A 26,091-nucleotide genomic window follows, 5' to 3' on the forward strand; every position below is an offset into this window, starting at 1 on the left:
ATGTCTTTCTCAAACTACTACTTCTTCTTCTTCTTCTTCTTCATTGTTCTTGCAATTCCTACTCACCAAATCTCATATTTAGTAACTAATACTTGTGAAAAAACCTCATTTTTAGACCTATGCATTTCAGTTCTAGGATCAGCCCCAGAAACAGATGTAAAAGATGTGCAAGACTTAGCAAAATTTGCACTAAAAATGGCATCTTTAAATGGAACTGCAATGCACATGCAAATTTCCTCATTGTTGAACACAAGTTCAGATGAATTCATCAAGCAATGCCTCTCAGATTGCTCTGAAATTTACATAGATGCAACTGATCAGCTTGAAGATTCCATGGTAGCTTTGGATTTTAAAGCTTTTAAGGATATTAATACATGGGTCAATGCTGCAATCACAGGTTCAGAAACTTGTGAGAATGGATTTAAAGAAGAAAAAGGGATTGTATCTCCACTGTCTGATTTAAACCTTAAGTTTAGCCAGCTTTGCGAAATTTCTTTAGCAATAGTAAAAATCTTGGCTACAAGCTAGCCTATTTGTTTATCTACATGTACGGATCTTATCCTCTTAAGACAGTAATGTAATATGAGGAATTCCATTAAAAATAATTTAGTTTTAATTTAAAATTTCTTTCGCTTATTTTAATCAAATTCTTTCCACATCTTATTTTCTCAGTCATGTATAAAAATGTTCACAATCATTATTCTTTACAAAATTTTATAACTCATATATAAAAATGGTTTGTGAAAAATAACTCGTCCATGAAAAATAATTATTTTAAAAAATAACTTATTTTTTATTATTTAATTGCAATTTGAAGGAAATGACAATATTATGAAAATTCTCAAATTTTATAAAATTATATAGAAAAAGCTAAATCTCTTGTGCTTTTCTTCACTTAATTTTATTTTCTTATAATTTTCAATTAGTTTTAAGTAGAAGAAATATATAATTATATTAATTTGGTATTATGATAATTAGTAATATTATATTTTCCTTGATTTTTCTTTCTTTACAACATTAAAGAAGTGTTAAAAAAAAAATCTGTGATATCTATAATCCTAGGAAATTAGCATGTATTAGTGAAGAGATGAGGAGGAAAAATTTGTTGTTCATTAATGATATCAACACAAGGAAAGGCGGAATGGTTTTTAGTTTTTTGAATTAAAATTTAGTTTTTTTTAGGCAAATATCGATCAATGGTACCAGAAAAATAGATAAATTGACAAAAAATTAAAGAAATCAACCTTTCAAATTTCTTGAAACTTTGAAAATATATAAATAACATACCTTTCAAAAGCTCTTGAATTTTGAATGTAGATAAAAAAATCTCAACCTTTCAAATCTTCTAAAACTTTGAAAGTAGATAAAGAACAAACCCTTCAAAGTATCTGAATGTTTAAAAGTAGATAGAAAAATTAATCTTTCATAACTTTTCAAATTAGAAAGTAAATGAAAATGAAGGAAAATAAGAAACTTGAAAAACAGTCACAAAAACATTGAAACATGCCCTCAAAGATCATTTTGGATTAGATATCATGTTGAAAAATCAAAAGGAGGCTTTAAAACCGTCATTGAAATGAAAATAAAAAATTTAGAAGCCTTGATAACAGGTTCGATTTAAAACAGAAAATAGATGTTTAGAACTGAAATTAGATATTCAAAAATAGAAAATAGATATTTAAAATTAGACAGAAACAACTCAAAAAACAGAATATCAAAAATACAAATTAGAAACTAAAGTTTATGTAGAATATAAACTTAACAAACGCATCTCAGAACATGAGATTATATTGACAAAAGAGAAAGAAATTTGAGAGAAAAATAAATATCAAACTTGAAAATAAAAATCGAGAAATATAAATTTCTTCTCTTCTTTCTCATTTTTAACCATCATTTACAGAAAACTCTCTTTCTCTCTTGATTTCTAATTGTGATACACTCTTTTTAGAGGTAAAGGTAAGTGTGCGTATCAAATAGAATTAAATGGTCAGGACCAGCCATAAAGAATAAAATGATCTCTCCAAAACATACAAATGACTCATCGTCCAACTCTAATTTAGTCAACAGAATTGAGTTAGCTATTAAGAGTTGTGTAACTATGCATCCCATGCTGAATACTAAAATAAATAATAGTAAAAAAATTTCAACACAGGAATTATTTGAAAATAAAAAAGAGAGTTAGATAAAGAAATACACAGAATATAGAATAGAGATTGTACTAGTGAGTTTTATATAAAAGAAATAACGAAGATTATATTTTTATAAAAAGTGAATGAAACTAAAATTATTATAATTATTAATATAATAAATTGTAATAATTTAAATTTAATAATTTGATTGTTTAATATTTATAATACTTGATTTAGAGTATTAAAATCACAATTTTACTTTTTATTATGCTTTAAATATTTATATTTATTAATTTTTTATAATTATTTGAATTAAATAAAAATTTAATTTAATAATATTTTATATAATTAATTCTATTAATTCTTTAATTATTTTATATTTTTATCACAATTAATATTTTTTTTAATAATTTTAATTGATTGTATATATTTATTCTATAAAATTATTAACACTATATAAAGCATTTATAATTAAATTATATTAACTATGATATTATAAAATTGTCAAATAAATAAATAATAATACTGTGAAATAGTAACAAAATTTTATATAGTCCTTTGTTATAAAATTATTGCTATAAGGTTATAAATATATTTTTGACATTTTCTTTATTATTAAAATAAAAAATATAATAATTTTTTTAATAATAAAAATATAATAAAATTTTTATTATAATATTAATAATTTAATATATTAAAAAATAATACAATATCAAAATGTGTGATAATAAATATAATAAAAATTATATTTATTATATTAGAAAGTGATAGAAAATCAAAAGGTGATTAAAAAAATGATAAATTATATTTATTATATATATATATTAATTTTTATTTTATATAAAATTAAAATTATAAATATATAAAAAAATTATAAATATATATGCGTGTCGTAAATATATAAGATTAACCGTGTTACTCGTCAATCTCTGGTATATAAATTTAACATTGATACTTATCAATTATTTATCAATTTATTTTAAAGTCTAATAATATATATATATATATATATCGATAAATAGAAATATAATTAGAAAGATTGTATTATAAATTTGAATATATTATTTTTTAATTTTATAGTTAAAATAATAAATATGTATTAATTTTTCATTAATTATTTTAAAAACATAGCTAATTTTAATTTATTTTAATTACAAATTAATATATTATATTAAAAATTTTATAAAAAATTAAAAAGTTATCCATAAAAATTATATATAAATTGTAACTATAAAAATAATAAATTGTATTTATTATGAACATATTAATTTGTGATATTATTAAATATAAAAATATAATTTAAAATAAAAATAAAATATATTAAATATATTACTTAACACAAATATATAAATTTAAATGTGTCACTTAATATAAATACATAAATAACACTCTTCCATTTCTCTATAATTTATTTTAGACACAATATGTTTATATATATATATATATATATATATACTTGGTCTCACTTCCCTTAAAAGCCTCTCAAATGCAATTTTGCCTTCACCGATTTACATGCATATTTTTTCCTATTATCATAAAATCTTTCTTCTAATTAATTTGCTCTCAGAATTTTAATTTCCACATGACCGACGTGGATTTGAACGTGTGCATATATACGAATATAATTAATATCATAATATAATCTTTCATAAAACAAATTTAAATAATTTTATGACAATTCTCAACAATCAAGTGCTTATTTTAAGATTCAAATAATACATATAACACTTTAAGAAAAATTTAAAATAAAAAAAAAAAAGTAACTCGTGTAGAAAATTTAATTCACAGCAAACCATCAAAATAGGGCACTCCGGTCGCCGGCAACCAGACATCTCCTTGTGTGAAGTTGGAAACGGTGAAGTTAGCCGCGTCGGTGGCATTGATCAAATGATAACCAGGCCACGTAACTCTTTCAGTAGTTTTTGATCCTGGACCAGTATTATCAAATTCTGCATAATAAAGTGTATCAAGTGCAAAATCTCCAGACCATGGAGCCCAACCAGAAGGATCAATCAAGCTATCAATGAAAGATTGCATCACAACTGTTCTTGAATACTCCTTCCATGGCCTCCCCAGGTAAGATTTTGTAGTGCCATTGCTTGAGGCCAAGTCCTCAGCTGCTAATATAGAGCAATTTTGTATTGAAGTGCCTGTGTTTTGGTTAGGATCGGTTCTGCCTTGTGCAGTCACTGTATTGAACTGGCCACTTAAGGGAAGTCTCGAATAAATCTTGCAGTTCTGGAAGACGACTGCGGCGTTGCCGAATATGTAATCTATGGTGCCGTATATCTCGCAGTCCCTGTAGAATTGCCTGAGAGAATGAGTATATAAGGTGTCTTGATACCCTTCAAAGCTGCAGTTGTAGAATGCAGATAAATCAGCTCCATTTCTAACTGCTACTGCTTGATGCTTAATAGCTCCTGCTGTGTTCTGAAATGTTATGTTCACTGCAACAAATCCTTTCCCGACGACAGCTGCACCAGAAATTTAATGTTAGGTTGCTTAATGTAAGAATATATCGGACATGTCAGACTTTAGTGCGAATAGCTCATGAGAAATGTGGAGTTTTAGCTTACCAAATGTTGAAGAATTGAATGTAGTCCAGCCATCAACGACACTCCTGTTGCCGGTGATGATAGTCTGGTTAATGCCGTCTCCGATCATCATCAAATATTTCTTGTTCTTTGGAATAGAAACATACTCGTTATAAACCCCAGCAACTACGTAAATGACAAAATATCCGTCGCCGCTACCTGTGTTATTAGGCGCAGAATTCACAGCGTCGGTTATAGTAGCAAAATCTCCATTTCCATACGGATTCACCACCACCATTTTGCTCACTGAAACACCATCTGTAAATCTTTCAAGGAGTTTTCTTCCATTTGTAGACTGTAAAGGCAAGAACTTTCTGGCACCCTTTTCAAAGTTGGGGAAGTTTATGCTCTTTCTTTCTGTTAACAATCTACCTTCTGCTGTCTTAGGAACCCAACCACCGCGAAAAAGAGAGAGGGAGACACTGTAACACTGAGTGCCATTAGAAAGAGGTGCAGAGAAGGCCTTTAAGATACTTGAAGCTGATGCGGTGGATTGAAGGCCATCCAGGCAAGTTTCCACGTTCGTTAAAGTGGCACTAAGCAAGGTTAATAAATCATCACTATGTGACCCTGGAAGATCATAAGAATTATCAATAGTTTCAAATGCATAAGATAATGAGTCTATGTTCAGCTGAGCTAGGAACTGGCAATCTTCAAGAGCTCGAATGGTGGACTCATAGGAAGTAGAGGGAAGTGTCAAGTAGTATTGAACGAGTGAAAGAAAGTTTCTTGCATTTGTCAATGACTGAGAAATGGAAACCTTGGCATAATCATGGATGGTTCCAGGATTGTTGTATGGTAAAGAGGATTTGCAGAAGGAAGGGTGAGGCGTGGAATTGCAAAGAGTTTCTGGAGAAGTGAAGATGGGTGAGAAGCGTGCATGGGAGAGGGAGAAGAAGAGTATGAGAAGAAGGGGAATGGCAGAAAACTTGGAAGCCATGGTTATGGAGTAGCTGATGATGAGAAAGATTTTGGATAATGAGAATTTTTGAGTTATTTTAAGAGTATATATAGAGAGATGAAGCAAAAGCGCGTTTGGTCGACCTTAATATACCTTCACCACTAATTCCCTTCGTGCTCCGAAATACGTGAGGGAGGAATATAAGAATCCATGGATTCTGAGATATTATTGGTAAGGTGTAATATTATAATATAAAGTTCTTTTAAAAAATAATTTATATTTCGTATTATAAAGAAAAAACAATAAATAATTTTATATTTTTAAAAATCTAACTAAAATGTCGAATTTTAACACTATTACCGTAAGTATATACAATAAAATTTAATGTGATAAATCTTTTCATTGAGTTATTTTATATACTTTAAAAATTATATAGAAACTAAATAAAGCTCCACCACTGATGATGTTATTTTCAAATAAAAATTAAAATCTAGCTACTTGTAGTAGTTGTCTGCTTAACCCGATAATAACTTTTATCAAAATTGAATTTAAAGCTTTTAAGTTTAACTCACCCAACTTTTTTAACATTTTACTTGGGAGGAGATAGAGATGTAAGATTTTTTAAAATATAATTTTACTTTAAATTTAAATAGTGGGTTGTGTAAACATAAAAGAAATGGTGGAGATAGACATCTTAAATATTTTAGGATTTAAGATTGATGGAGGAGTTAGAATGCATGAATATGTTAGGAAAATGAAAGTCAACGTTCTTAATTAGGCCAGATATATGTCAATGTATTAATCTATCTTAATTATCCAAATTTAGAAATTTTAACTTTTAAAAATTTCATATAAATGTGTAAGAAAGGCTTTTGCTCAAAGCGAAGGAATAATTGAGTAATTATAATTGGGAAAAACAAAACAAAACAAAACGTGGTTGGCATTAAGAGCATATTGAATAATTATGGAATAGCATTATGTAAAGTTTGAGACTTGATAATAAGATAATAGTTTAATAAAGTCAACTGTGGAGTGTCCTAAATTTTTAAGGAATTTGCCGGCTTCTGAGTTTTGTATTTAATAAAATAATTAAACAATAGAAATAAAGATAGAAGACCCAACAAAATTTATGATTTTAACTACACCAGTCAAAGTTATTGTCAAGTCTATCTTCATACTTGATTGGGAGATGAGATTTTACAGGCAAGCATGTCATCTTGAGCATACCTATTATTCCATCAACTTCAACTTATTACATACTCTTTCACAAAATGCTGATTTAATCTGCATGGCCAAATCAGAGATTATGAGCCAGCCTCCCTCAACCTTAAAGCAATGAACCAATCTTCAACTATTTAATTATACTTTATTACAAGACATGCAAGCATGTCCTTTGACAATGTTCAAAAAGAAGATGAAGAAGATAAATTAGGAAAGAAGAAAACTCATTGAAAACTCCATTGGATAAATACAAGTCCACGCCCGTGTTCAGCATCTACGTTTCTAATCCCATCTGATTGTGCAACCTCTGGCATGCAAAATCCCCAGCATTTCCTCTGTTAACATATACCTGAGAGCACTATCTAACTTAACCTTTTTGATCCGAACACAGCAAGCCCTAAGTGCAAGTTCAAACCCCATCAATGTCACATTTTTAAGAAGCACCAGTTTTGCGTCTTGCAGTCGTGTCAGATTTCCCATCATCATGCACAATGCCAGGTCCGATATATTGCAATAACTCAAGTTTATCTGCCACCATCATCAAAGAGTTTCAATGTTTTTGCATCAACCTAGAATCAAGCCAACTCCTACCAACACATAGCTACAGAAAAGAAATAGAACAAAACAACACAGAAAGCATAGAAAATGGTATAAAGCTCCATTTTCTTATAGCATGTTTCAAGTTCACCGTTCTTATAGCATCTATAGATAGAGGAATTTAAGATGAGGAATGGTGCTCAACTCTTTCAATGGCAAAGATTTAAAAGGCACGATCATAAGTTCATAACCCTAGTGGTGACAGAAACAAATCTACATTTTTCTAGTTATGTAGGGTAACAGGTGGACAGTGCTTGCTAGATCTAGAGCCACATCAGTGGCAGAGCTTCTCAAGGACATAGGGGGCCAGGTGCCAGTGATATATAAATTCTAATTATTGTAAAAGTATTTTTAACATGTTCTTACTGTTTTGCTTCCCCACAATAAATGACAACTAAATGACATCTAGTCTTTCTGTCATAAACCGCTTGACATTCACCTTCATCCATTTTAAAACTTAATCAGATGAAGAGTGCTGAATTTGGCAGGGCTGAAGATCTCAATGATCTGGATATGATTTTGAGCTTCATGACTCTGTTGGCTCGGTAAACCTTGCACATTGAAGCTGCCCAGCAGCATCAAATGATTTTTTTGTGGGATTGCAGTCGAAGTTCCTCCAAAGTAGTATTTCTCATTTTATGTTACCCCATAGATACAGAAACTAAATTTTGTAGTTCTACTCCTACTTCAAAAGTTTAGCATTTTAAAAAATTTCAGCAGAAACATATTTCGATTAACTGAATTCAATACCTGTCGCAAGTTCCGTGAGTAATAGGCGAGCGCACAAAATCCCATATCATCGATATTCCAACAATGCTTCAAGTCCAAATCTGCTAGTGTCCCACACTTTGCTGCAAAGGCTGTCAAACCTACACTGGTGATTTTGCCAAGTCCTCTCAATTCCAGATCAGAGAGCTCCTCCAAATAGCCAAGTATTTTTATCCCTCTATCAGTAATATTATTGCAGTATGACAAGTTGAGCTTTTTCAACTTCTTGCAACCACTCGACAAAGCAGCTACTCCATCATCTCCAATACCAGTACAGCTGAATCCACAAAAGAAAGAACACACTCATTTTCTACCAACTAAAAACATTTGAAACGTTACCAACTCTATTACAGGGCTTTACATTACCGGTATAAATCTAGTTCCTGAAGCTTTGAACAATTAGAAGCAATATAAAACAGTCCTTTGTCTGATATGTTTGTGCACAGTCCTAATTTCAAGCATACGAGTCTTGAACATCTGGAGAGGCATTCAAGTGCTGCAAGAAAAAAGCATCTACAGTCAATGCAAATTAAGAGAAGATGACGCAATTTTTGTCAGTAACAGATGAAAAACTCCATTTTGAGAACCTGAAACTGCAAAGAAAAAATATACGATTAAGCTTAAACCCAACTGGTTAGGGTTGGCTATAAGGATTCATCCTTGCCGTTCATCTCTAAGACCAATTCCATATCAATAACCAAAAACTCCAAAAAAAAAATAGCGATATAAAATCAAATTAAGGAATAATAAGGCCACAAAAATGCCATAGGATACCTCTGTCATCTATGCCAGAACAATCAGTAAGATCAAGGTCCTCAAGCAGCAAGCAACGTGAGCCAAGCTGTTCAATACCTTTCTCAGTGATCATATCACAAGACTCTAACTTCAGGCACACAAGGTTCCTACAGGAGTCTGCTATAGCAGAAATTGCAGCATCAGTTATGGAATGACAACATATTAAACTGATGATCTTCAAATTGATACAGCCAGAAACAAGCTGAATGATGCCCATGTTGGTCACCCCTATACATTTGCTCAACCCAATTTCAGCCAAAGGCCTGCAATATCTACTCATGGTCATGAAAATAGAGTCTGAAACACGAGCCCCATTAATTATTATCGAGCTCATATTCTTCAAATCCTTCAAGTAGTGGAGAAGAGCAGGGGAAAGTTCCTAAAGACAAAAAAAAAAAACCAAACTTGGCTCATCAAATCGAAAACAATATAGTTATAGCCAAACATCCATCAGATTCCCATGATTACTTACAGAAAAGCAGTAAGCAGCTCTTATCTGTCTAAGTCCACTGTGTCCTCTAATTATGGAAATTAAGCTGGACGAGGTCAAACGCTCACACCTTGATACATCAATTTCCTGCAGTTATCTCAAACAATTTAATCTGGTTACCTATTTACAGCAAGATGGTTCCGATTTCACCCCACTACATGAAAATATCATACCTGTAGTAAAGGGCAAGCATTTTCAAGAAATTGCACTCCAAGATCATCCACCAAAGGGCAGGACACCATAGCCAAAACCTCCAGCTTTGGCAAAGAAGCAATAGAACGAAGTGATTCACTTGTCACCTGAAGTCATCCTAAACACGTATCAAATTTCGTCTCAAAACTCGACACATCACACAGGCAATATTAATTAATGTGCCAAGACAACTTCAAGGAAAACGAAACGTGTCCAAATCCAGCATTTTATTGCTTCCCAAAATGGGTAAAAAATAAAGTAGGCTTCAAACCTTGAGATAGGACACATCAAGATACTTCAATTCGAGGCACTTCTTGCACAAAAGATCAACACCCAGATCAGATATCTCCATGCACCACTTCAAGCTTAGCCTCTCCAATCTTCCGCATCGCACAGCTATCTTCGCCAGCCCAACATCACTTACTCCCAAGCACTTATCCATCTTCAGCTCCCTCAACCCTCCAGCACCCGATATTGCCGCTGCCTCCCTGTCTCCGAACGCACAACAATACGACACGTCAAGCCGTTCCAGAAATGGGCAAGCGCGTATCAGCATCTCCAGCCCCGAAAATTTCAACCCGGTGGCCCTACTTAAGTTCAAAGATTTCACCTTCCACCGCGGCCAACCCTCTGACTCACCACTCAGCAGCAGAGACACCATCCCATCGTCAATACTTGGACACACAGAGAGGTCCAGAGTATCAATGTTACAATACTTTCGGATAAGAGCTGATAAGAACTCGATGCGGAGGACTCGGAGAGTTTTACGAGTTAGTGAGTCGACTCGGAGGAATTCTTTGCAAACGAGTCGCCATGTTTTGCGATCTGAGTTGTCACTGAGATTGTCATTGATCCGAACGAGTAAATCCTCCGTTAAGACCGAAAGCATGGATTCAGAAGACATTGGATTTTTTCTTTTTTTTTAAATATATTTTTTCAAATGGGTCAAAAAAATAATAAAGTTTCCTCTCTTTCCTGATTTGAGGAAATTAAGGTTTATGGGCTTTTTTTTTTCTTCAGGTGGGAACGAACAAGAAGAGGAGGCGGAGGTGGAGGAGAGGATGGTGGGTGCGCCGTGGGAGTGTCCGAGACAGGCCGACACCAGTCGTATGGATCCGATTCATTGTTTCGGAGACCGATTTACAAGATGAGGAAATCTAAACTCGTTAGGTGTTGCAGTTGCAGAAATGGTCGAGTTAAAGCGAAAGAGAGATGAGGAGGAACAAACGATAGAGGCATTTAATTATATGGTGTATGCATGACCAGGATAGGATGCTTTTCCAGTTTGACTTTTGTATTACGTGGCAATAGACTAATCGCAGATGGTTCTAACAATTGCTAATCTGGGCTTAGAAAATCCAAATGTCATTTCTCCTGGTCACAAAAAGACCAAATTGTCCTTAAATATAATAATAATAAAACGGAGGCTATTGGCAGCTAAGGCAGATCAATTGATTTATTTTAGAAAGAGATCAGATCAATTTATTCTTGCCTCCCTTTGAATTTAATTAGAGGGAAATTACTATTGGATCTTTAAAATTTTTAAAATTTATTATTTTATTTTTATTTTTTATTAATTTATTTTTATTTTAAATCATTCAATTTAAATGTTTTATAATTCATAGAATTGAATTTTTTTTAATTTTTTATTAAAATTGTTAATTAATTTATTTTATATTTATTATAAAAATTAAATAATGTAAATATTTAAAATTAAAAAATTAAATAATATAAATATTTAAAATTAAAAAATTAAATAATACACATAATTGAAAATATTTAATTAAAAGTTATAAATAATTTAAAATAATTAATAGTTTTTTAATAAAAAAAATTAAAATTTATGAATAAAAAAATGAATAATTTTAAAATAATAACGAATTTATTAATTTTATAAAAATGGAGAAACTTAATGTTAATTTACCCACGGAATGAGTGAGGAATATATTATAAAATAATATGAAATTCAAAGCAGAGGGGCATTTAGGGAACTCAGACAAGGAGATGCAATGATTAAGCTTTCCAAAGATGATCCAGTGGCGTAAGATGGTCACTTGATTGGCTGAAAGGACACGTGGTACGCAAAAAAGGTAGTGCGTATATGATATAGAGAGTGGAACAGAAGAGCGGATAAAAACTAAGAGGCGAAAAAGGTGTACGCCTGACTGTACCGCACCTGCTACGAAAGCCGTATGATTATCTTTTTCCTTTTCCTCTTTAAATTCACTGATAGTGTACGGTGCGTTTTGTGGGACCAAAGGGACGTGCAAGAACCGTACCTATCTCCGTTCAATGTTGACGTGGTAGTGAATGGGATGATGGGCAGTGGAGCCCACAACATTTTCTTTTTAAATTTATAATTTTACTAATAAATTCATAAAAACTTATCAAATTAAATTTAGATGTGAAATTTAAAATATTAAACTAAAAAACTATTAATATGAGGGACTCAAATTTCAGTTGCAATTTACAAAAATAAAATTACTTTTTAAAAAATAAAGATACATCATTATAATTTTTTTAAAGAGTAAATAATTATTTAACCTTTAATATTTATTAAATATTAGTTAATTGGTTGCTATTTTTTAAAATTTAATTAAATGACATATCTTATTTAAGTATGATAATCTCTTAGTGATTCCACACATCTTATTCAAGAAGATGCAAGAAGCTAATATTTGTTTTGGGGAAAAGTCAATGGCATTTATTGAAAGTTAAAGCCACATGATATCTGCTTGACATAGAATTTGAAATCCACCGCTCCCTATTGGAAGGAAATTTAGAATATTCTTCCACTTGCACTGCTTTTTCATTCTTTTGCTTATTCTTATATTGCTTAAGCATATCTATATGAATAGAAGATATGATGAATACAACATAAAATCATTGTAATAAAAGCATATAAAATAAATAAATAAATAAAACCCATATTATATTTCAATTACAATTATTATAGTTGTTGTGCATACAAAATAAATGAGATTTATATATTTATATATTAATTTAATTCATCCAAATTAGATGATCAAGCCATATATTTTAGAATTTGAGATCGAGTTTCACCATTTTTTTAAAGATTTTTTTGACATAATCTTAGAAAGTATAGTCAAAATATAATTACCATTCTAACCATGCACTAATGAAAACCGAATAAAATATTATTACATGATGGAAGGTGGATTATGCCCTACCAAGAACCAGATCTTATTCAAGGTGATCTTCACTTTGTTCCCTATGGGCCACCATTGGATGCCAGATATAAATGAAGCCCTTTTCAGTTCCAAGAAGCTTGAGAAAGCCCAACTGAGATTATGCCTACATGATTTATAACTGAAAATTTTCTTGCATGAAATTGCGTCATGTAATAATCCCACGTTTGTACAACTTATCACCACCTTCTATTGGAGAATAAGTAGTAGCAGGTTGCCTTGTTACATTAGGCCCTCTCTATGATGTAATCACAGCCTTGGGATTCCAATACCAGGGTTCAAGGTATGGTGAAGAAATTGATGATGAATATGAAGATGGATCAAGTATCACAGAACCCCAATCTCTGCTTCCAAATTTTGCTTCTTTTAGTCTCCTCCTAATTAGCAAGTTTCCCATGTCTTGTTTTCTCAATTCTGATACGCTCCTTAGGATTGAGATGCATAGCAGAATTGCTAGAACTGCATCCTCTTCTGGTAATACTTCAACTATCAGTAGCTTCCAATTGAGAAGAGCTGTTGCTCGTCCTGTTGGGTTATCTTCTGTGAATCGAACAAGTGGCACAAAGCCTTCCTCATCTTCATCTTCATCTTCATTATCATTTACTTCTTTCTTCTGCTTCTCTTGTTTTTCACTATCTGTTCTTGTTTTCTTGATTTGATATGCCATTTTCCTTCCTTTCAGCAGCTTCACCTGGACAGTAATATGGCTGCCTTGTTATGGGAATCCAATGTTGGATTAATTTTCCATGTTTTGTGAGAAGAGGGAAATCTAGCTTACTGTTGAATCTGGATATGTTTGATTTGTTAAACAAAACCTCAGGTCACAGACTAATGTTGATGGAGATTGCCAACTTACTAAAAGTTCTTCTCCTGTTGAGAAACACCAAGAAGCTTGCCAATTTTCTTGAGGCTCTTTCGGTGTCGCTGTTCCAACTACTTTCTCTGTACTAGACAGCAACAACACTACTGAATCAGCTTCTCAAAGAATGCAGGATCCAAAAAGAAAAAAACAATGATCGTCGATAGCAATTGACTACACAAACAACAAATTACCAGGTGCTCTCCCAATTGAACCAGCCACATATGACCATGAACCTTCGCGTACCTCTATGATCCTATCCTCCCATTTCACTGCTGATGGGGTTTCACCTCCTCTCCTCCAAAACCCTCCTCCCACTCTGCAATTCAATCCAAATTCTATTTTATCAGTCATGAACAAGAATTTATCACATGGTCTAATCATCCAAAACCACGGAATATTTTGACCAAAACTTGTTCATGGTTACCTTATTCGAACTACGAAACATTCTCTCCCTGCATGATCAAGAACGGTTCGTGATAGCCACTGGCCTGCTTAAGGCTTGTAATGATTCATTCTCAGAATCACATCTGATAGCATAGATCCTGAATCAGACTTTGTCTGGAACACATTTCAACAAGTATGATGCTTGAACTGGTGGGGTTATTGAAACAATGACCCTCATCTGTTTACCAAGTTCTCTTTCCATTGAAAGAACGCATGTGCTCTTAGTAAATCATTCCAAAGTAACGCAGCAGTGTCTTCTGCTTTGTTTGTTTGAAAGCACCCACCACCATATTTGTGAAGCTCAAGCATTAGTCCTTTTGTACCAAACTCACAATAGAGATGAGAAGCTTTCTTCCATGAATCCACGGAGAAATTGGACATAGGTTTGTCAATTTTCATCTCCCTGTGGCATCTTACGAAGAAAGTTGTTTTTATTATCATCTGGCACTGCTTTTATACTCATTCTAGATTTGAGCCTCACAAAAACATACACCTGAATTATAATTTTACAGATTCAATATGCAAGGCATTAAGATTCATGGGAAATTAATGGTCAGGACTGCTTCCTATTTCTATTAGGCGGTCAGCCTAAACTAAGCACAAGCTGAAAACTATGACTAGACGATTTTAGCAATTCTAGCTAGCACCATTCTTCTACTGTCTTTCCTTACAAAATCATTCAATTTCAATGAAAATATCAATTATGAGACAATTTTTTTACTGTTTATGCAATTTATTTCGTATTCTTAAGGAGCTTGAGTTTCATTGTCCTTGGCTTCTCCTAAGAACTTGCCAAATAAAGCATGTTCCTATGAGAATAAATTGCTTCGCTATGATGTATGCACTCTCACCAAAACAGTTCAAACCATTTTCAACATAAACTTGGTCATAAAAACCACTCCAAACTCATTGCTTGCATTAAAATCATATTAAAGAATGAGAGTAGTAAATCTTACCTCTAGTAGAAACCTTGGAAGCAAGGATTTGTATTTGGTATTAACATCTGAATCAGAGACCTCCCATTAAACTGGTGGCTTAACCGGAGTGAGCCCATGAAACTCTATGGTCCCACCAGCTTTCTCATATGGTTGATCAAAGGCATATTCCCCTACTTTCTTTGTCTCTTCTACCTCTTTTTCTTTCACTGTCTCCCAAATCCCTCCAATCTTCCCCAATACTTCACCATCCATCTCTTTCACATCCTCAGCATACACAGTTGGGTAACTCTGGCAATATTTCCCATCACAAAAGAAAAAGTATTATACTCAAAAAGAGGCACAAAAGCAAGACAAGACCTCAATCAACACACAAGAACAAACAGAGAAAAATAACAAATTCACCCTTGAGCTTTAGCTCAGAGAACGAATTAATGGTGAAGGAATTGAAAACCCACCTGGTGTGTCATCCACAAAATTTTTGTAAAACATATTATATTAATAATTAAAATAAAATTATTCATATAAACTTTTTGTTATATACTATTACAATTATAATTAATACAAAATCATTATAGAAATTCACTAAATCATCCAAAAAAATTATTCGGTGAACAAATAATTAGAATATATAAAAAAAATTAATCATTTATCAAATATTTAAAAGATGAATATAGTAGACACTGCGTCAGTATACTGATAATATTATATAATATAATTGGTCAAATTTTAAATATATAAATATATACGTAGAGGGTGATTGAGGGCCCACCTAAACTAAAACAAAATGAAAAGGAGCCACTCTGCAGGTGTCCAGGTCACTATTGGCGAATCACTGACAAGCATGGCCCACATGTGACATGGACAAGATTCCTTTTCAGCTAGCTGTTCATTATATGATGTTGATGATGATCAAATTATATGACGTGGACAACCTTCCAAATATTTTTTAGGTTGGAGTTTGTTTGGGAATGGGCTTAATCTCTTTAGGCTTGGACTCCTCTGATTTATCGCTTTTAGGGCTGGTCCCTTGTTTCTATTTAAATGTAATCTTGAATGGTATTAAGAAATTGATGAAAAACAATTAAATTAGTTTTCTATATTTTAATTGATTTCTAATCATTCACAAGCAATTTCTAATAATAAAAAGGATTGCAATATAAATAATCATAAAAATTAAACTGTAAAATAATCTAAAATATTAAGAATGAAATGGAAAAAAAAAAAAAAAAACAATTTGAAGATGGAAAATAGTTTACCTAGTGAATTCCTTTTATTTTCTCTTATTATTTTCAAATATAATTGAATAAAAAATTGCAACGGAAATTGTATTTTCTCTAAATTTACTAAAATAAAATAAAAATTTTATTATAATTTTCTTTCAATGAGACAAAAATACAATAAAGAAACAACATTCTTTACACTACTCTTTATTATCCTTCCTTTCTAAAAGAAAGTTCCCAAACAGAGCATTACATCAGTTCCCTACCTATAACAATGAAATGCCTAAAAAGGGTTGGTAACAGTCCATCAAACCAACCCAACTTCAGAAAAAGCTTAATTAATCTTGACCTAATTATTTGAACCTAGTGATCTATTAAAATGGAAAATTCCTATCTAAATCTTTAGCTTTTATGAAACCAAAGGTATATCAAGAAACATGCACAATTTTCCTATATTAATCCACACAAGAAAAGAAAAAAAAAAGAATCAATAAAAAATGGACTAACATGATTAAATAAACAATTATAGACTTTTTTCTTGTCTAGGTCCATCACATAGTGTACATGAACCCTAAAACCCATATGCAATCCAAGTCTTTATACATCTAAAGATGAAAGCTCACAAAGCATATTGTAGTTCTATCATACAACAATTGAGCACAGAACAGAAATTAGAGAAACAGTGTAGTATAAATTTAGCATAATAGAACATAAATTGACCTAACCATTGACAATTTCTCTTATAGATAGAACGGAAACTAATCTCCAAAAACCAATGCATGAAAACTCCAAATTCAATTCAGAATAAATACAATCAAAGAACATGGCCAGTTAGGCTTCCAAACTCAATACAATGCAATTAAACAAAATGAATAATGAAACTTGGTTCCCTCAGCAAGTAGAGAGAGTGATCTCAGTCATACAATGATCAGCATTAGCATGGTTCACAAAGAAGCATCATTGGGAACAACAAAACAAGAGAATCAACTAGCTTCAAAAGCAGAATTGCTGTGTCCTAGAACAGAGCTGCTAAATTAATGTTCTTCTGTAAGATTAGAAAGAGACCCACTACAACAAGCAGAGACATGAAAATCATCATTTATCTTCACTCACCCACAAGGTATTATGAAATCTGAAATTAGCACAGATTCTGCAATTCAGAATTAAAGAAGTAACCCATCACCAAGTCTATTCAAACTAAATCAAACATCTGAAATAAATTAAGAAATAATAAACAAAGAATCATAATTACAAGAAAAAAAAAAGAGAGAAAGCTCAGATAAATGTTGGATAAATTAAATTCCCAGACCTTGAAAAAGGTCTCATAATGAGCTGGGATTAAAACATTTATCATCCTAGCTAAAGGAAGAAAAGAATTCAACCATACAACATTGTTTTACAAATAGAAGAAAACAGAAATGAAATATATGAGATTGATAAAAAGAACTGTTGCTGAAAAAATGTACAAGGAGACTAAAATGAAGATTGAAGAATCTGGGGACAGGGCTTTATAAAGGGGCAAATAGCGGCTAGGGTTAGGGTATAATAATATTGTATTTCCAACTATACCCCTAAACTTTGCCATTAATTGTAAATCTACCCCTCTTCAAAAAGTTCGAAAATTTCAAGTGCCCACCAGCCACCTCCTTTCAGCCCATCTTCACTCCCTTGTTTTCTCCTCCAGACGAGCACATTGAAAATGAAATAAGCCCACAATCAATTCTTGGAGATAGCATCAAGGTGTTGAACTTTCCATTGATATGGAGCCAAGAAATGGTTCCGAGTTCAGCTACTTCTGAGAATCTGAGAAACAAAGACCAGGAAAATAAAAACATAGTGAGATCTTTCAAGTTCTGGGCATATCTTAAGCCAACTTCAGAATATAATTTCTGTGCACACCTTGATTGGTTGTGGGGCACGTGGGTTTTCCATGACCAGCACAGAGGATTACTAGCCCAAGAAATTGAAAGCTCCCTGAAACTCAAAATCTAGTGGCTCTTGTCTGTATATAGCTATATTCAGCAATAATTGAGAGCAGTATTTAGTGTTTTGACTCGTGTTACGATATAATTTTTAATGGTTGAGTAAATGAATAATGAAAAATAATTTTTTATAATATTTAATTCATCTGAAATTTTTTTTGGTGCTGAAACCTAGGAAAATATCACTTGAACAGCTTGAGTTACTTCAAAAGTCCAAATAATTTTATTTTTCTGATAAAAAAATCTTTAACTGTGGTAAGAATGTAGCTTGAAAGACTTTTTTTTTTTTGGTTCTTCTTTCTTTCTTCTTCCCTGTGGCAGTGTTTAAGGCCACTTGAGCATTTACAGTCGATGGATCAAATATGAATTCTTGAATTCATATTTGATCCACCGCCTGTATATCCAGGAGCAGGCTTAACTACTGCCACAAAATTGCTAAACTATTCTATGTGATATATATTTACTTTGTTTTGTTTTTCAGAAATATGGAATTGTCTTGTAACGAAAATCTTTAATTAATTATATAAATATAGCAACATTTTTAGGCAAAATCATGCATAAGTCTTGTGGAACTCAGGGATATATATATATATATGATGTTCCATGTGATTCATATGCTTCATCTAGCCTAACAGTTGCATGCATTTTCAAACTTTTTTTTTTCTTTTTTGTCCTTTATTTGGAGTCACCTTATCCATGTTAACTAAGACGTTGATGTTATAATATTCATAAACAAGGTCGAAGACCTAATTGATAAGCAATGAGAGGTTTTATCCTTATCGAACAGATTAATCAGACTAGCCTTGTTGCACAATATAGGATAGAACATAGGTGTGTGATCATAAACGTAACCCAATAAGACATATGATTACCTTTCTTCCCTCATCAATTAAATGGGGATTACATAACCTGGTGAACAACTCCTTTTTGCTTGAGCAAGTCATTGGCATAATCAGATGGCACAAAAATTCAGCTGAGGACCTGACTATTGAAGAAACAAATGAGATACAAAATGCATCCCTAGGAGATCAGACGTGAATGATAGAATATCTGCAAAACAAGATTCATGCAAGAGATAAAAGATCATTTTCTCTCTTGGGTCTTCTTCTTGCTCAAAGCTGAGAGGCTTAGGATTCTTATATATATATATCATATAGTTAGTGTATCTAGCTAGTGCAGGCTTTATCTTTATTATGACAACATTGTATATTTCTCTTGTAATGTATATGACGACATGAAGTGAACACATGAGCACATTTGAGAACTTTACTTTAGGAGCTTGACATTGCAATGGTCATCCTTTGAGGACCACACACAAAAGAAGATTCATCATCATGGTTATTACAACTTAGTCCAGAAACTAGTGTTAGAATCTTACTTTACCTGGAAAGTACGATAATTCAATGATTAAATGTCTATTTCCTAATGATAATAACAGTGATTTAACATAAATGAAAGAATCAATACAGAAATTCATGACTCTGAAACATGACATGATAATGTGAAAAAGCTTGTAATTTATCCATGGCAGGAAAGAAAAAAGAAAGAAAGAATCAAGGAATCAGTTCCTGATGTGCAACAAATAACTTTTTTGCTATATGAACTAAGTCCTGAAACAAATAATCCATGGCATTGGCATATCTCAGATTTTCTCATTTTCATGTTAAGAAAGTGGAGAAAAGTTCAAATCCTCTTGTCATAGCCAGTGTGCAAACTCAAAACTCCATACCTTATACAAGACCAAGGAGTTAATTCCAAATTCAGAATGAAGAATTTGCTACTATCTCCTCTCTAAGTACAAGAACATCAACTTGGGTATTTTCATTTCTCTTGGAAAACAGATTATGAAATCACCAAGTGATAATGGAGTTGTCCCCAAAATCCTAAATTCTGAGTTAAAGTTGCTATAAGAGCCAAATCAACAGAAAAATAAAAAATAAATCCTACATAAGTCCAAGTTTTAGGTTCTACATGAACATGTTCACAAACCCATGAGCAATTTGAAACAGGAAATTTCTAAGGTTTCAAAGCTCAAGGCTCCAATTTTGCACAAAATTAGTAAAGCTTTGTGCCCAAAGTTATGTCGTAGGTTAAGAAACCCTGGATGCATTGTCCAACATTTCAAGTACCTCTGCTCTGCTCCTCATAATTCTATGAAACACCTCTCTGATTTGCGTTTGCAAAGGTACTAAACCTTCTTCCATTTTCTTGCAAATCTCTGCAAGCTCAGCCACCTGAGCTTCCACCTCCTCCATCTTCTCCGTCTCCCCTGGAAACTGAAACCCATCAGCAAATTCAATCAAACTCATCGTCAATTTCTCCATCCTCTGTATCTCTTCCAGCAACCCCATCGACCCTTTTTTCTCCTTCTTCTTCCACTCCTCCCAAATCTTCTCTTGCAGCCCAAGCATGCTATGCGCCCATGTTAAGTGCCTGGGAATCTGAAAATGCGTCGCCAATCCACTCCTCTCTTGACAAGGCACAGCAGCCACCAGAACCCACATTACAAGTACCATAACACAGCTTATTACATAAACAGGCAATGCAAGTCCTGTGGGTTCTCCACCTCGAGGAGGCACAAGATTATAACACATTGCCTGAATCTGCTTAGAAGCAGACCAATTTTTAGCCACGATCATCGAAAGAGATCGAAAGTAGCCTAGTACTTGTTCCTTATGAGCAGAATTTGTATTTCCTCTCCTCCCAAAAGACCCTGTTCGATCTGCACCCTTAAAATCTTTCTCCTTATCATCTATATTCATCGCAGTTAACAAAGAATTCAAAGCCTTCCTCGCTCGCTTTACTTGGCCATCATCCATTGGCTTCTGCTCCAAAGCAGAGACTGCAATTCCTGCGAATTTCTCATACTGACGCACAGATTCAACCCCACTAGACACAGCATTACATATATCCAGAGCTTTAACAGCTCTGTCCAAGAGTTCAGGAATCAAACGATCCATCGGTGGCTTGCAAATTTGCGAATTGTCACGACCCATTATAAAAACAGCTTTGAATTCAGCCTCGCAACACAAGAAAACATCTGTAAGTTTCCTCAGCCATGAAATAGAGAGCAGAGTTTCAGTGGAAGCTGCATCATCCATTGGAGATAACAAATCAGTAAAGCGATCAGCTACATTCCTCTGAAAAAGCTCGAGGTCTTCTTGCTCTGAATCATAGTTGACGTCCATAACCTGGTTCCGGCGGATGCTGATTCTACCAAGAAAGGATGGCTGAGGCTCTGTTCCAGGCATATTGTCCAAAAACTTTGAATAAAATAAAGGACACAAGAGATTACAAAAGAAAATAAAAGAAGATAGATAAAGAGAAGAAGAAGAAAGAAAATGAGAGGTCGAATCCAAAACAGAGAAACCACAGGCATAGCTCATGGCTTGTGCAGGATTGAGACCAATTCTCACTGCCATCTATTTCTATGTTGGCCATATCTTTACGAAATTTATGCCCAAATTTTAGTGCTTCTATTTGCATGTCGCTATTCATTTATTGATTATTTTAACACTTTATATTTTATTTTATTACTTATTGTGCTAATTAAACATTTTACATCTTAATTTTTTAATAAAATTCTCATAATAAATATAATTCAAATACAATGGTAATGATTAAATGTATATATAATAATTTGAGCCTAGTTAATTATATAATTATTTTCATCAATTTAAAATATTAAACGTTTTTATATCCCATTAATATAGCAATGAAATATATTATTATTATTTAATAATATTAATTTTATTTTACAAAATTATTGATAATATACAAAATTATCGATAATAAAAATTAACTTTTATTTATTTATATTATTAATAATATTACTTAATTGTGTAGCTTAATATATCTTCATTTTGATAAGCGAGTGGGATTTCGAGTTCGACTGATTTCATCTATTTATTCCATGATTGTGGAAAATTGTCTAATGAATAGAAACAAAATTGAAGGAATAGAACATTAGGAGCAACAGCCTTGCTTGTTTACATTTTCTGATCCCTATTTTGGAGTACAACTAACAATGTGAACTTGTTGAGACACATGAGAAGGTTGGAAGAAAAGGCAAATAGCAGATATATCATCCATTGCAATTCCCTTCCTCTTGCGTTTCCATGCATGGACAGCAGATTCTACCAGACGTTTAGCTGCCTTTGCCCTGTCCACTGTTGAAGCTACTATTTCCACTGCTGCTTCATTAGACATGACATCCCATACCTACATGACAAAAGCAATTCTGGGTTTTCAATATATTTCCAACACAACAATTTGTTTATGCTGCAAATTAAACACATTTCAGATATAACAATGCCTGTTTTGTCAGAGATTTATCAGACATTGGAAACTAATAGCACAGTGATGCATTTATTACATACCCCATCTGTTGCCAGCACAGCGAATTGGTCCTTGCTGGTTATATGCCTGTGAGTCACATCAGGCACAGAAATAAGTCCAAAATCTTTTATGCAGTAATCTCCAAAGGCTCTAGACATTGCTAAACCAGGTGAGTCCTCATCTGGAAGCCAAATTCTGTGCACTCCTGGCTCATCTTTCAAACAGAATACTCGTCCCTTGCACTGAAGTATTCGTTCAGACTCCTCTGTGAAAAAGAAAGGCTGTAAGAAACAAGTCCTTTCTTGCTTTTAGAGAAAGAAAGAAGGGAAGGAACTAACGAGGTAAATTGGGCTTGAAATCAACAGTTAGCTGAACTGGTACCAAGTTTCCATCATCTGATGTGGTAGCCAACACAGCTCTAGAGTCACCAACATTTGCTACAAAAATAAATTCTCCCTAGACAAAACAGAAACAATGATGTTATTGCGAGACATCCATGTCAACAATGACCTCACTTCACCAAAGATCATAATGCAAGAGAACTTCATGTCTTAATTGATTAACCCTGTCAGAATATTTGTTATCTTCACAATAGCATCCTAAAAGTCTCGTAAGAAAGCATTTTTAAACTACAAACAGATGGTTTAGCAGCAAACTGAGATGCAGATTTTGTAAGTGTTGCACATTCAAGTATCAGCAGGAATTTGGCAGCTCTACTTACCTGTCTGACAATTGTCAAGGCAGTTGTTCCACTATGGAAAGAATCAACCTTACGGTGCCGCTCTAACTCCTGATCAACAGCAGCACAAGTCTTTACATAGGACTGCTTCCATATATTAAATATTTGATGCTTTTTATCTAATTCCAAGTCAATATCTGGATCCAGTGAAGTCTGGGCGAGAGTCTCCTGCCAATTACACAGTAAAGATGATGGCATCCACTCTCGGACTTTCTTTGCCACAAAATGGCCCCAGGAACCATGGCCATCAAAAATCCCACAAAACATCATGTCTTCTTGGCATCCAAATTCCTATGTCCATGTAGAAAAATTCACAATACTGTCAGCTAAGAGATGCATTCAAGCCATATTTTGCATACACATAACTAAAAGAACTAGAAAACTTGTAACTTTTGTGAAAGCATGTATCTAATTTCTTGGCGATTAGAATCAAAGAAATATGATTGCACAGACTTGGAAATAAATGAGCATATAGTTGCTAATGTTTTATTCTTACCTCCCATACAATAAAGCTATCTTGATTCACTCCTTTCTCACCTCTCTTTGAGAAAACTGAGGCAAAATTTTTTGAGCCATCAACATTTATGACACCAGAAGATCGTAAAATCAAGTCATTCTTCTTTGCTTCTTTTGCCATTGCTTCTGCAGCTTCCCTTCCATCACCATTCCCAATATCCTTCCCTTTTCTTATCAAAAAAGACCTTGCCAACCCATTAAACATGGAGGATAGATGCCCCATTGCAATGCCAAAGTTCAATGTTCAATGGACACCAGAATGTTGTAGACTCCTAACCTTTTGCAGATTCAGAAACCTAAGCATTTAAAGGAATATAATAAGCGAGTAAACAACAAGTGGGAAAAAAAATGCTAAGATGTTCTAAACAAAGGAAGCCATGTTCCAGTTTTTGACTCAAAAATGTTTTGTAAGAACCAGAACGGTGGTAAAAGAGTACATTGAATTAATACAATGAGCGGAACATAGGACTGATCTGACTCAGAAAACCAAGAATCTTAAAATTTAATAAGAGTAAAAAGTAAAAAAACAAAAACTGTAAATCTGGAAGACATCACAGAGAATATTCAATCAGATATGAAATTCCAATATTGCATCCTGAATTTTGCAGAAATGCCAAGAGCAAACGAACAATGAACAAAAAATAAAGAACCCCTGACTGTAGGTTTTACACTTCTCTGGCAGGCTGCTCCATTACTATTCTTGTTTGCTTTATCAGAAAATGTGCCTGGAAGGGTAAAATTTGAATTTCACTTCAACCATTGGCACTGAAACTTACCTACTACAACTAGTTCTAGTTGACGATCTATAGAAAGGAAAAACAAAATGGAAATGGATTCAGATTTTTTTCCCTCAAACTTCTCTTTCATTTACTTACCAACTAAAGAGAGGTTGACCCTTTTGGTCCTCTGCCTAGAGAATAAAAGAAAAGAGGAAAGAGGAAACGGGGAAGGAAAAAAAGGGCCTTGAATCTTTTCTTTTCTAGTAAATCTTTAGAATAAATGACAAAACTGAATTGGCTGAATAATAAATGACTATATCTAACATAAATTATTCCAAAAAAAATAAAAGATCTTTATCCTGCTATATTTTCACTTAAGTGATCCACACATTTTCTCAGGAAGGAAACCAAGCTTATGCTTGCTCTTTCAGCTGAGAAAAGTTTAAGTGGAAGAATATAGATAAAGGTTAGACGACTTCTGTAGTTCTCTTGTTATACTGTTTGAAGCTCGTATCTAAAGAAATGGCATATGATTGACAGAGAAATAAATTATTTTCATGATAATATAATTGGACGTGGTTGAATGAAGTTCATTATCCAAAACTCTTTATTTCCAATGTTTTCCCAGAAACCAAACAAATCCAGATGAAATCTTCACCACAAAAGAAAGGGGAAAAAAAAAATGAAAAACAGCTTTCTAAGCTGCTTATCTTTCACTGTTTCACAAACCAAAGAAAGGAAAACCACCACTCTCCTTGTCTTTCCTTATTCTGCCAGAAACCAAACATTACCCTACAAATCAAATGAGAAGGGGAAAAAAAAAAAAAAAAAAAAAAGAAGACCTCTAAGCAAAAGAAAACAGATAAAAATCAGAGAGCAGGAATCTGACGAATTTGCAGGAAAGATGACGCCACCTGCCGGAACAACAGGGAAGAACTCCGAGAAGAGGAGCTGCAGAACATTTGAGAGAGACAATATGGAGATAAATCACAATCCATGATGAGAGAGAGGTAACAGAAGTTTCTCTCTTTCTCTTTTGTTTGGTTGTGATTTTTCTCCTTGCAATCTCCTGTGTTTGGAGAAGATGACAAAGAAAAAGCCTTGCAAAGCTACTGTTTCTTCTCCATATTGTCCCTTTTTAACGAAAAGCACTCATCTTTTTAGCCAATTAAAAAAAATATAAGTATATGATTTTTTTAAGAGTTATAATGTATTTTAATTTTATTCATAATTTTTGTACTTGAAAATATATAATAAAATATAAATTTATTTTTAAACTATATGAAAAAATAAGTCAGCTGCTATATTCGTTAACGAAAATATAAATTTTTTAAAAGATAGACCTTCTTTGAATTTTATTTACTCTCCATTAATAATTTCATAAAAATTTAATTTAATTAATTTTTATTTATAATAAAAAATTTTAATTTTTAATTT

At 32.9% G+C, this 26,091-nt stretch overlaps 5 protein-coding genes, 2 non-coding genes and 1 pseudogene across 10 annotated transcripts; 1 reads left to right on the forward strand and 7 right to left on the reverse strand.

Annotated features, from left to right (window-relative positions):
• On the forward strand, positions 1-528 carry LOC110623348 (putative invertase inhibitor). The gene has a single exon (XM_021768259.1). The coding sequence runs from the start codon at positions 1-3 to the stop codon at positions 526-528; it is 528 nt and encodes a 175-aa protein (XP_021623951.1).
• Positions 529-3,898: 3,370 nt separating this feature from the next.
• Positions 3,899-5,720, reverse strand: LOC110623591 (pectinesterase). Its single transcript, XM_021768585.2, has 2 exons — positions 4,706-5,720; positions 3,899-4,603 (listed from the first exon to the last, which is right to left on the reverse strand). The coding sequence occupies exons 1-2, from the start codon at positions 5,661-5,663 to the stop codon at positions 3,912-3,914; spliced, it is 1,650 nt and encodes a 549-aa protein (XP_021624277.1). The 5' UTR covers positions 5,664-5,720; the 3' UTR covers positions 3,899-3,911.
• A 1,099-nt stretch (positions 5,721-6,819) lies between these two features.
• On the reverse strand, positions 6,820-11,001 carry LOC110623590 (F-box/LRR-repeat protein 3). The gene is made up of 7 exons (XM_021768584.2): positions 9,959-11,001; positions 9,669-9,794; positions 9,478-9,582; positions 8,985-9,384; positions 8,577-8,706; positions 8,193-8,487; positions 6,820-7,373 (listed from the first exon to the last, which is right to left on the reverse strand). Exons 1-7 carry the CDS (start codon positions 10,589-10,591, stop codon positions 7,128-7,130), a joined length of 1,935 nt encoding a protein of 644 aa, XP_021624276.1. The 5' UTR covers positions 10,592-11,001; the 3' UTR covers positions 6,820-7,127.
• A 1,787-nt stretch (positions 11,002-12,788) lies between these two features.
• LOC110623349 lies at positions 12,789-18,182 on the reverse strand (annotated as a pseudogene).
• Positions 17,245-17,328, reverse strand: LOC122724732. The gene has a single exon (XR_006352185.1). It is a non-coding gene; the product is annotated as a small nucleolar RNA snoR53Y (small nucleolar RNA).
• Positions 17,628-17,724, reverse strand: LOC122724727. Its single transcript, XR_006352180.1, has one exon. It is a non-coding gene; the product is annotated as a small nucleolar RNA snoR69Y (small nucleolar RNA).
• A 1,645-nt stretch (positions 18,183-19,827) lies between the features above and the next one.
• On the reverse strand, positions 19,828-21,904 carry LOC110623728 (protein ROH1). The gene has a single exon (XM_021768749.2). It carries the CDS (start codon positions 21,762-21,764, stop codon positions 20,433-20,435), a length of 1,332 nt encoding a protein of 443 aa, XP_021624441.2. The 5' UTR covers positions 21,765-21,904; the 3' UTR covers positions 19,828-20,432.
• Positions 21,905-22,222: 318 nt separating this feature from the next.
• LOC110622030 (probable protein phosphatase 2C 34) lies at positions 22,223-25,766 on the reverse strand. 4 transcript variants are annotated; one of them, XM_021766377.2, is made up of 6 exons: positions 25,569-25,766; positions 23,916-24,231; positions 23,402-23,710; positions 23,019-23,136; positions 22,722-22,945; positions 22,223-22,563 (listed from the first exon to the last, which is right to left on the reverse strand). In XM_021766377.2, exons 2-6 carry the CDS (start codon positions 24,156-24,158, stop codon positions 22,348-22,350), a joined length of 1,110 nt encoding a protein of 369 aa, XP_021622069.1. In that variant the 5' UTR covers positions 24,159-24,231; positions 25,569-25,766; the 3' UTR covers positions 22,223-22,347. The 4 variants fall into 4 exon arrangements, with proteins under 4 accessions (XP_021622069.1, XP_021622066.1, XP_021622067.1 ...); XM_021766374.2 differs by having other exon boundaries at positions 25,497-25,766; XM_021766375.2 differs by having other exon boundaries at positions 25,544-25,765.
• Between the last annotated feature and the right edge of the window lie 325 nt (positions 25,767-26,091).

This window comes from Manihot esculenta, chromosome 9 (genome assembly GCF_001659605.2).
Source record: "Manihot esculenta cultivar AM560-2 chromosome 9, M.esculenta_v8, whole genome shotgun sequence".
Lineage (NCBI taxonomy): Eukaryota > Viridiplantae > Streptophyta > Magnoliopsida > Malpighiales > Euphorbiaceae > Manihot > Manihot esculenta.